A 12282-nucleotide genomic window follows, 5' to 3' on the forward strand; every position below is an offset into this window, starting at 1 on the left:
TTACATGAAATTGCCTTCTGCCTGGCATAAGGCAAAGAGTCACCATTAGTGTTGCCCGGCACCCCTTACAGTCAGAGAAAAAGAGAAGCAAAAGAGAGTCCCTTCAGAGACACGGCAGGCAGAGGGCTTTTACATATAATATTACATGTTCTGTACTATTACACGACAATAAACAAATTTTGAATCCACTGATGGGAACATAATAGCTGTTGGGGATAAATCTGTTCTTGAAATTAGTCTTCAGGTTTCTGTACCTTCTGCCTGAAGGGAGCAGAGAGAAGAAGTTGTGGCCAGGGTTTCAGAGGTCCTTTGTGATGTTGGCTGCTTTATTGAGGCAGCGCCTCACGTCGATGTCTGCAATGGTTGGGAGGTCGGTGTCCGCATGGACGTGACATGGTTTGCTGCACTCTATGCAACCTTCTGTGTTCTTGGGCACTCAAGTTTCCAAAAGAGGCTGTAGTGCATTGCTACAACTGTAGAAATACAGTGTAGAAATCCTGAGTGTAGTCACATCCTTTTTACAACGTAGCCACGGAACTGAACTGAATAGTTTATATTGTTGTACCATAACCTCTTTGCTCTCGAATTCTTTATCCTGGCTAATGAAAACCTGTGTTCGATATCTCTTGACCTTCTGGTGTTCCCTTCATTGATTCATGGGCATGTATTCTGAGACCCCTCTGTTCCTTGGTATGCCTTGGGGTCATTGTGTATATCCTCGGCTTAGTGGTGCTCCCAAAAGAAATGACCTTCCCTGTTTTAAGATTAAGCTCCATCCACTCATCTTATCATCTTTTTAATATCCTTCAGTAGCCGAAGACTGCACTTGCCACCATCAGCGCCATCACGAGTTGTTGTGATTTGTGATTGGATTCACACTCAGAAAATCAAGGTATCCCACAGCACAGATCCCTGCAGCACCCCACTGGTCACAGCCAGGTAACAGGAGATGGATCTGCTCATTCCCACTTCTTTGCTTCCTGTCAAATAACCAATGCTCCACACCACTGTCACACACACAAGGTGCACAGAAAGCTTTCCTTTGTTTGCCTTGCAAAAGCAAAGTGTTGGCAGTAATCCATCACCAGAATTAAATTCAGGAGAGGGAACCAAAAGTGCTGGAGAAACTCAGTGGGTCACGCAGCATCCATAGGAAGAAAAGGGCCCAGACTTGAGTTGTTGGAGACTTCTTACTTGCTCTGGATGCTGTCAGACCTGCTGAGTTTCTCTAGCACTTCTGTGTACTGCGCTCAAACCCAGTATCTGCAGATTTTCCTCTTTCAGAGAAGCAAGAGAGAGTCTCCTCCAAGACATTGAGTGACCGTGGATCACACCTTCACCTCTGGACACCAATGATCTCTGTAACCCCCCCCCCCCCCCCCCCGTCGCCCAAATGCACACGTTGACCAGTACCCCCATATCTGTTTGACCGTTCAAACAGGAGTTTCGTGTTTTTTCTTTCTCCCCTGTAGATTTAAGGTCATTGGGAAAAGAACCAGAGAAGTGATGAGAATTGTTTTTACCTGGTTATGATCTGAGATGGGGAGGGGAGTGGATTTAATTGCGACCTACAGAATGGAATTGAATGAATGTTCAAATGGATCAACTTACAGTGTTGTCAACTAAGAGCAGGGAAGTCCAAATGATCAAAGAATTGGCAGGGGAGCTTTGGGTCCAAGTCTTTTCAGTACTGTGTGAGTCTGTGATTCTATCTGATTTCTATTCAGCATCTTTTATTTGGAGTTTAACAGAAGCTTTACTTTTGTTTTGTTTCCCTCCCTCCTAGATCCAATGAACGCTTTGCAGAACTTGCAAGGTGGTCCCACGGGGAGCTCGAGTGGGATGATGGCCACTCGTCCCCCTTTGCCCGGGATGGCAGGTCTGGGTCAGGTGAACCAATCAATGTCACATCCTGGACAGCCTCAGCCGGGTCCATCTGGAATGATGCCTCACATGCCTGGCTTCCCGCCAGGCTCCCAGCAGCAGTGTGAGTAGGATTTGGAAGTTGCAAACTCATGAAGTAGGTAGCACCTATTTTATGCAGACTCTTTACATTCGTTCTGCTTAGCGGTTCCCTCGCTAGACTGTCCCCATCCTCCCACCCTCACCCCTCCATACCCCAATTACCCGGTGTCCCAATTTAGCCAGTTGCTTAGTTTAGTTCTCAAAGGGAATCCAGTTTCTGACATTGGACAAGGGCAGTGACTGGGTCACTGACGTTTATGTCCAGGGGTTCATGTACTGTCAAACAAACACCACCCGTAATTTTCTGTCTTGGCCCTCCTCAGCCGGATGGCATTAACGTCAACTTCTCCAGTTTCTGCTAGGCCACTCCCTGTTCTTCCTCTCTCTCCTCCATCCCTCTGTCTTCTTTCCTCCAGCTCTCCACCCCCCTTCCCTCACCATTCGCAGAGCCATTCCATCTCTCCCAGTTTTCTGATGTGCCATCTCTCCTTTATCCACCTCCTGCTTGTGGGATTGTGCTCTTCCCCCTGCCCCTCCCCCCTCACCATTTTGTTCAGGTGCCTTGATGAAGGGCTCAAGCCCGAAACGTTGGTTATGTAACTTTATCTTTGCTATATAAAGTACACTGATCTGCTGAGTTTCTCCAGCATTGTGTTTTTACTTCAACCATGGTGTCTGCAGACTTGAGTGTTTTACCTCCAGCGACTGGGTTGTCTAGCTTTCACTAAGGAAGGAAGCAAACTTCCTATTTATTTCTATCTGACAGCGCGGTTGATGTGATTGTTGAGCTGCTGTGTGGTCCCCTTGCTGGAGTCTGTTATGTGTTGTATCTGAAGCTCATGCTAATGGGAATTGAGTTACTTGTATAAAAAAATGTTTAGGCAGATGGATCTGGAAATCAAATGCATAATACAATTTGTCAACATGAAACTGAATTGACTGTTGTGAATATACTTAAAGATATGGTCAGCACGGTTGGTGTAGCAGTTACAGCGCCAGTGATCGGGATTGGGGTTCGAATCCTGCGCTGTCTGTAAGGAGTTTGTACGTTCTCCCTGTGTCTGCATGGGTTTTCCCTGGGGGCTCCGGTTTCCTCCCACCATTCAAAATGTACTGGGGGAAATTGAGTGTAAATTGGGCAGCACGGGCTCGTGGGCCGAATTGGCCTGTCAGTACAGACCCCAGTCTGGAAAAGTCAACAACCGTATTGTTAACAGTGGGAATGGCAGACAAGGCAGGGGAATGCTCCTCTTGCAGAACATGGGTGATCAGGGAAGCCAGCAGAATCCCTAACGACTTCATCTGCGAGAAGTGCATCCAGCTGCAGCTCCTTGGAGATGGATGAACTCCGGATCATTCGGGAAGAAGAGGGGGTGATAGACACTGTCACACCTAGGAGGCAGGAGAAAGGTAAATGGGTCACAGGAGAGGGAAAGGGATCAGGCAGGCAGTGCAGGATATCCTTGTGGCCATTTCCCTAAATAACAAGTGCACCATTTTGGATATTGTTGGAGTGACCGATCTACCAGGGACAAGCTATGGTGATCAAGTTTCTGGGATGGAGTCTAGTCCTGTGGCCAAGAAGGTAAAAGTTCCATATTGTTAAGTAATACTACATTTAGAATGTAAAACACATGAAATTCTTTAACTTCTGTCTTCCGTGAGGCACTTTGTCCAGCTCCCCTCACAGAAACCGACAGCACCTGATGTTCCTTTTCTTTTTAAAATACTTTTGTGTTTAATATAGTAATCCATATTCCAATTATATTGATAAAGAAAAGCAATATTATAACATTTAGATCACAAATAATTAAAGTAAATGCACAATGCAACAAATGTGATTGTTTTTTTAAAATGATTATACATGTGGATCAGTTAAATAATATTGTAACAAACCTCATTATACTTTAATATAATATCTAAAAAAAGAGATATCATAATTAAACCCCATAAATCCATTTATCTAAAAGAAAAAAAACTAATACTATCTACCCCCTCCCTTTAATCAAGGTGACAGTAAATACAAAGGTGGATCAAGTCGCAACCTCCAGAAGATGGACAGATCAGCCCTAGAGCACCCATATCAGCTAAAATTGCCAATTATGATGGTATTCTATAAATATCTTTTCAAATTGAAACTTTCTCTCTTTAATATTGTATCTACTTTTCTCTAAACTTAGATATGACATGACATCCTGTAGCCACTGTGCATGAGTTGGGAGTTCATCTTTCCATTTCATTAAAACTACTCGTCTGGCTATCAAGGTGCTCAAAGCTAAAACTTTCTCTGGAGCTGCCAATAAAAGTTTATCTGATTTGTGCGAAAAACCAAACAGGACAGTTAAAGGGCAAGGATCTAATTTAATCTTAAAAATAGATGACATAGAATTAAAAGTATTCTCCCAATGTCTTCCTTATTAAGGACATTTCCAAAATATATGAATCACTTTTCACAAAATGGATCAACACCCGCATCGAACCAGGCTAATTTGAGTTTAGACGTGTGTATTCTGTGTATCACCTTAAATTGCAATAAACAGTGCCGGGCACAAAATGAAGACTCATTGTTCATAACATAACATAACATAACATAACAATTACAGCACGGAAACAGGCCATTAGGCCCTTCTAGTCCGCACCGAACCAAACACCCCTTTCTAGTCCCACCTCCCTGCACAATGCCCATAACCCTCCATCTTCTTCTCATCCATATACCTGTCCAACCTTTTCTTAAATAATACAATTGACTCAGGCGCCACTATTTCTCCCGGAAGATCATTCCACACGGCTACCACTCTCTGAGTAAAGAAGTTCCCCCTCATGTTACCTCTAAACCTCTGCCCCTCAAACAAAGAGTGGAGTACCAATCCTCATCTGAAAAAGTTATATTAAAATCACGCTCCCATTCATGGTTAATCTTAGCAGTTGAAGCTAATCTTAATAGATCAATATAAATATGTGATATCAATTCACTGTGAACAAATTGCAGATCAAAAAGTAAATCAAGAGTATATGAGTCTGCGATTTGAGGAAAAGCGTTCAATTTAGACTGAACAAAATTCCAAACCTGGAAAAATTTTTAAAAATGTCTATTAGAGAGCTTGAATTTAACTGACAATTGTTCAAAAGAAGCAAAGTTATTTCAAATAAATAAATCTTTAAAAATTTTAATACTACAGCTCCTGGTATTCCTAGGCGGTTTCCCCTCCCAAGTACTGACCAGTCCTGAGCCTGCTTAGCTTCCAGACCAGACAGTCCCAGGCATATTCAGACTATTAGGGAGGAGAAGAGGCAAGCTGTAGTGATAGGGATCCATTGTTGTTGGGGGGACAGGTAAGAGGTTCTATGGAAAAGATCGAATATCCCATGTGGTATGTTGCCTCCCTAGTACCAGGGTCCAAGATATCTCAGATCACGTTCAAGGCATTCTCAAGAGGGATGGTGAGCAGCCAGATGTTGTGGTACATGTAGGGATCAATGACATGGGTAGGAAAGGTAAGGAGGCCCTGAAAGGAGAGTTCAGGGAGTTTTAGGCACTAGGTTGAAGGACAGGACCTCCGGGGTAGTGATCTCAGGATTTCTACCTGTGCCATGTGCTGGTAAGGTTAGAAATAGGAGGATAATGGATAATGTAGCTTAACACGTTGCTGAAGACATGGTGCAGGAGGAAGGGCGTCAGGTTTCTGGATCATTGGGTTCTCTCCCAGGGAAGATAGGGACCTGTTCTGACAGGACAATTTGCATCTGAACTGGAGAGGAACTAATATTCTTCTGGGATATTAGTGCTGCTCCAGTGGGTTTAAATGAGATTTGCAGGGGAATGGGAAACAGTGCCAGAGCAGATAGAGGATGGGAAACGACAATGTGAAAATTCCATGCACCATTGGAAGTCAACAAGTTGCATTTGATGGCAGTGTTCTAAGGTGCATCTATTTCAATGCAAGGAGTATTGTAGGAAAGGTAGACAAGCTTATAGTGTGGATTGGCATATCGAATTATGACATTGTGGCCATCAGTGAAACTTGGTTGCAGGAGGGGCAAGACTGACCGCTCAATGTTCCGGGCTTCCATTGTTTAGACATGATAGAACGGGGGGGGAGAATGAAATGGGGAGGACTGGCATTGTTCATCAGGGAAAATATCTCAGTGATGCTTATGCAGGACAGACTAGAGGGCTTTTCTATGAGGCTATATGGGTGTGGGTGGAGCTGAATAATGGGAATGATATGTGGTTTGTTAACAGTGGGAATGGCAGTCAAGGCAGGGGAATGCTCCTCTTGCAGAATGTGGGTGGTCAGGGAAGCCAGCTCATATGGTTGTATTATGGACCAGCCATAAAACGAGAATTGGAGGAGTAAATCTGTAGAGAGATAGCAGACGGCTGCAGGAAACAGAAGGATGTGATTGTAGGGGATTTAAACTTTTCATATGTTGACTGGGACTCCCATACTGTAAAAAGGCTGGACGGCTTGGAGTTTGCCAAAGGTGTTCAGGAAAGTTTTCTAAATCAATATATAGAGGCACCACCGAGAGAGTTCAATACTGGATCTCTTATTAGGGAATGAGACGGAACAGGTGTCAGAAGCAAGTGTAGGGGAACATTATGGGTCCAGTGATCATAATGCCATTAGTTTCAAGTTAATTATGGAGGATACAACTGGGCCTCGGGTTGAGATTCTAAATTGGAGAAAGGCTAATTTTGAGGAAATGAGAAAGGATCTAGAATGTGTAGATTCGGATATGTTGTTTTCAGTCAAGGATGTGTGAGGACCTTCACAGGGGAAATTTTGAGAGTACAGAGTTTGTATGTTCCTGTCAGGATCAAAGACAAGGTTTTCAGGCTTAGGGAACCTTAGTTTTTGAGGGATGTTGGGGATCTGGTTCGGAAGAAGGGAGAGGCGTATAACAGGTATAGGCAACATGGAGCAAATGAGGTACTTGAGGAGTATAAAAAATGCAAAAAAAAAAGCTCAAGAAAGAAATCAGGAAGGGTAAAAGAAGACACGAGGTTGCTTTGCCAGAAAATGTGAAGGAAAATCCGAAGAGTTTGTACAGGTATATTAAGAGCAAAAGGATAGTAAGGGACAAAGTTAGTCCCCTTTGAAGATCAGAGTGGTCAGCTTTATCTGGAGCCAAAAAAGATGGGGGAATCTTAATTTTTTTTTCATCAGTATTCACTTAGGAAACAGGCCCAGAGTTGTGGGAAGTAAGGAAAGCAAGCAATGGTGTCATGGAACTTGTACAGATCAAAGAAGAGGAAGAGCTTGCAAATAAGGGTGGATAAATCCCCAGGGCCTGACATGATATTCCCTCGGATCTTGAGGGAGGCTAGTGTAGAAATTGCAGGGGATCTGGCAGAAATATTTTAAATGTCCTTAGCCACAGTTGCAATGCCAGAGAATTGGAGGGTAGCTCATGTGGTTTTGTTATTTAAAAAAGGCTCCAAAAGTAACCCTGGAAATTATAGGCCGGTGAGCCTGATGTCAGTAGGAGGTAAATTATTGTAAGGTGTTATAAGAGATCGAATATACAATTATTTGGATAGCCAGAAACTGATTTGAGATAGTCACCATGGTTTTGTATGTGGTAGTTGGTGTTTAAACAACCTTATAGAGTTTTTTGAGGAAGTTACCAGGAAAGTTGACGAAAGGAGGGCTGTGAATACGACTACATGGATTTTAATAAGGCCTTTGGCAAGGTCCCTTATGGGAGGTGTTACACACTAACAACCCTTTTAATTATCTTTGAGACTAACACAAGAACAGCAATGGAAAATTTCACCACACAATGGTAAATTCAAAATAATTGTTTTTTAATTAAACTTAACAGCATTACATTCCTTACTTAACTCAAAATTTAACCCCACTATGTGCAAATGTAAATATGTGTGTAAAATTAAAGTCCCACTCTGAAAAGTCAATCTTTAAAAGTTCAGCATCATTTTAGTCTTGTTTGAAGGTCTTAAATTCTCAATTCAGAAATAATTATAAAATGCTTTTAAACATTATATCTTCAGCCCTCTTTACTCACAATGTGGCTATTTTCTATACACTGAATTCACAAACATAGACAACGATTAAATAAATGTGGTTATTTTCTTCCATGATGAAGTCACAAACCAGACAAGGGTTAAATGACGTGGCCAAACACAAAATAAAAGACCCAGTAGAAATCTGTCCTTTTTTCCAAAACGACAGCGAAGTGGTCTTCCTGATTCCGTGTTCCCCCTTTGATACTTTTATATCAAAGTAAACTTTTTCCTTTTACTGTAGATAATCAATTTTTGAAAATTTAGGATCAAAAGGGAATTAAAAGAGTTGAGAAATGTCCTCAGTAATTCTTAAATAATTAAGACCCACTTAGCTCTGCCTGTCCAAGACACGTCCACTCAGAGAATGAACTCTCATCTCTGAAAATAATGATTCTGTATAAATGTGTGTGTGACCCTGTACCAACCCACAGCTAACTTACTAAGAATACAGATACAATATTTTAACTATAATTTACTTTACTAAGACATTTTTATAAAAGAAATATAGTTTAATATTAAAGATCAACATAAAGCCTTTACACCTCCTTCCCACAGAGAAATTTTGAACTTCTAAAAGGTCAAAATTTTAATCTGCAATCTATCATTTGTTTTTTATAGATTTCACAGCCTTAAATAGTATATAATACAAACAAATAGAGCAGAAACATATGAATTCAACATCTAGATAAGCAATGTCACTATAATGTCTTATACTTATCTCATATTCTTGCAGAATTAAACTCCAGTTCAATAATCATCTATATTTATTTTTAATTTTACTCATAGATTATCATCAATGCAAACAATGCTTAATCCCATAACCATGCCAACATATACCATATATTTTGCCTTATAAGTCAACCCCACCCCCATATTTTGCCTTATAAGTCAACCCCACCCCCATCTTTTTCAGCCTCATTTTAAGGTTTTATGGTATATCTGGCATATAAATTGACCCCAATTTTCTGGCTGCCTAAGGTGCCCCATTGACCGCCCCCCAAAGCTCACGATGCCTGAGATGCGCCATTGACTAGCGTATATGTCGACCCCTCTCTCCCCCCCCCCCCCCCATAGATCGCGCGGATTGATCTGCTGGGTATTGGCTGGAGATTATTGCTATCATGAGGGTCCATTGACACAATGCAGCACACAATGAAAATATGAAGCGAGCTTTAAGTTGAAAGTGATAAAAATGGCCAAGAAAATCAACACCTGTGTTGCTGCAAGAAAATTGATGTGCATGAGAAACTGGAAAGAGATTGGAGGAAGAAAGAAGAGACTTTAAGAAAAATACCAAAAAGACAATGTTGAGAAAAGGAATCACTTGTCGGCCAGAGTTGGAAAAAAATCACTTGGCAGAATGGGTATGTGAACAGAGGTGCGATTGCTACATAGTCACCCGAAATAAAATAAGAACATTTGCACTGCAGTGGGCCAAGACGCACCCAGACCTCAGTGATGATTTTGAGGCTACAATAGGCTGTTGCAATTGTTTCATGAACAGGAAAAATCTGGTATTACGCCAAAAAACAAAAATTGCACAGAAAGTACCAAAATATCTTGATCATAAACTTGTAAGTTTTCTCCAGTTTATTATATGTAACTGGCAGAAACACCAGTTTGCATTGGCAAATATCGGAAACGTAGAGAAAACCCCCATGAATTGCGACATGATAGGCAATAAAACGGTGGAATGGAAAAGTGTTAAAACTGTGCAGACCAGAAGTACCAGCCACGAAAGGACCAGGTTTACCATGGTGTTATCGTTCATGGCCAACAGGACAACGTTAAGACCCATGGTAATCTTCAAATGCAAAATTAAACCGAAAATGAAATTCCCTGCAAGTATTTTTGTACATTTTCATGAAAATAGTATAAAACTATGGATAGACAATATGTGTAACAGGCGGTTTATGCAAAGAACGGAGTTTGCTGGTCTCGGATATATTTTGTAGCCACTTAACTGAGAAAACTAAAAGCAGATCAGTACTACACAATACTCTCATGACAGTTATGCTGGATGGTTTTACATCTCTATTGCAACCTCTCAATGTCAGCGTGAACAAGTCATTTTAAGACCATGTGAGGGAAAATTGGAGTACATGGATGCCGAGTGCAGAAAAGCCATTTACAAAAGGTGGGGCGATGCATGCTGAATCGCTTGATGTGCAATGTAACTTCGTGCTCAAGGCATGGGACAGAGTTAAAGTGGAGACTGATAAAATAATTTTAAAAGTGCAATTCTTTTGTGTTGTGCAATTGATGGCACAGAAGATTATTTATTGTGGGACACTGGCGACGAAGCTGAAACAGTCTCATCAGATACAGTCTGGGACCCATTTGATGACTGCTTAAACAGTGAGAGTATGGATGTGCTTGCCGCCATCTTTGCTTCAGACGACGATAGCGAGAGTGATTTTGAAGGGTTCTAATTGTATTGTTGTTTTCAGACAATGATAGCGATTTTGAAAGGTTCTAATTGTATTGTAGTTTTAAATAAAACTCTCAATGAAAATCTGTTGCAGTCAGGGGTTTTTTTTTTTGGTTTTTCAAGGGTCGACATATGCCAGATCAGTGCGGATTGGATTTTGAGCAGAATTTAAGGTCTCAAAATTATATTTGGCGTACAAGTCGACCCCCATTTTTTGCGAGTTTTTTTGGGTTTCATGACTTGACTTGTACGCTGAAATATACCGTACCTCAAAATGTGGTAGAGCTAATACAAGAGGAAATAATTATTTTCCAATAGCAGAACAACTCTTTTCAGTGTTTCTTGAATTTCTTACTGCATTTTCAACACCATCATAGTCTTTTTGTAATGATGCAGCACCGGTGGCATTTTAAGCATAGGTTTATGACATAAACATGTCTTTCAGTTTGTCAAATGCTTCTTGACAAATGGCTGTCCAAATAAACTCTTCAGAATATTAGTCAAGTGAAGAGCAAAGTTTGCAAAGAATTTCCCTTAATATTCAACCCTTCCTAAAAATTTCCAAACAACTTCTTTACCCGTGGGCATAAGAAATTCAGAAATTGTCTGAATTTTAACCTGAACATTCTCCAATTTTCCTTGGCTAACATTAATACTCACCTGAGCATGATAAAATTCATTCTTAGCTAAATTAACATTAACATTAGCTGTCAAAAATCTACCAAACAGCTTCTCTTTAAAATCCTGTGTTGTCACATCTCTTCTCTGAGCTTTAACTATGTGGTTAGCTTTATTTACCTTAGATGTTATCTATCTCATTGAGCACAGAAAATCTTGCTCTAAGATGATTAGACATTGTGGAGAACAGAATTAACACTTTATCTCCTGGTTTAAAACTTTCTCAGAAGATTTCCTGTCCTACCAAACTTTCATTTTGGCTTCAGCCACTCTTAAATTTTCTTCAGCTACCTTACAAAGTTTTTTCCAGTGATCTTTCAACTTTGAATCATAATCCAACAAATTCAACTGCACCTCCTCATTAACCCACTGTTCTTTAAACAACGTTAAAGGCTTTCTAACTTCATGTCCTATTACTTCAAACCTAAGTAAATGAAAACCTTTTTGTTCTCACAAGAAGTTCTCATCATAGTTTTCAAAGTTGACTGGAACCTCTTCAAATCTCCCTGAGTTTCTGTATTTGTTTCGCTCCCAATTTATAAACTAACTATCATAAAATTCTCTCCCTGATCTGATTTTATTTCTTTAGACAGACCAAACAAACTGAAATTTTTTTCTGGAGCCCCAGACACAGTTTTTGCTTTAATGTTCCTGAATGGTATGGCTTCTGAAAACCTGGAAACAGCCCACATATTGGTCAACTTGTACTAATTTCCAGTTTTTGTTTTGGGCATTGGCCCAACACGGTCCACAATTACTTTAGAAAAAAGTTCAACAGAAAAAGGAATAGGTTTTAAAGATGCCTCTGTGGGACCTTGATTAAGTTTCCCCACAACTGGACAAGTGTGACATGTTTTACAAAATCTCTTAATATCTTTTGTTAAATTTGCCCAGTGGAATTTTTTTTTAAACTTTATTTAAGATTTTATAACATGAATAACATATAGGATTACATTAAAAAAAAATTAAGAATAAAATAATAAAATTACAATACAGTATCAGTAATCTAAATAAACTATACCCTCCCCAATAATTATTACACATTAATAACCCAACTCAAATTAGCCCAACCCCCCTTTCCCCCCCCAAAATAAAGAGTGAAGAATTAATAAAGTTAATAATATATGTGAGAAGAAAAAAAACCCACTTACAAAAAAAAGCAAAAACATAACCGATT

General features: G+C 40.3%; 1 protein-coding gene across 5 annotated transcripts in view; it reads left to right on the top strand.

The window, feature by feature from the left end:
- Positions 1-12282, top strand: part of med15 (mediator complex subunit 15) — a 204863-nt gene that overhangs the window by 84273 nt on the left and 108308 nt on the right. For 4 of the 5 annotated variants that reach the window (XM_069933772.1, XM_069933769.1, XM_069933768.1 and 1 more), the window contains exon 5: positions 1787-1987. The exons of the other annotated variant lie outside the window; for it this stretch is intronic. In XM_069933772.1, the coding sequence (XP_069789873.1) occupies positions 1787-1987 (201 nt within the window). The remainder of the gene's footprint in view (positions 1-1786; positions 1988-12282) is intronic. 5 annotated transcript variants of the gene reach the window in all.

This window comes from Narcine bancroftii, chromosome 4 (genome assembly GCF_036971445.1).
Source record: "Narcine bancroftii isolate sNarBan1 chromosome 4, sNarBan1.hap1, whole genome shotgun sequence".
NCBI classification, from domain to species: Eukaryota; Metazoa; Chordata; class Chondrichthyes; order Torpediniformes; family Narcinidae; genus Narcine; species Narcine bancroftii.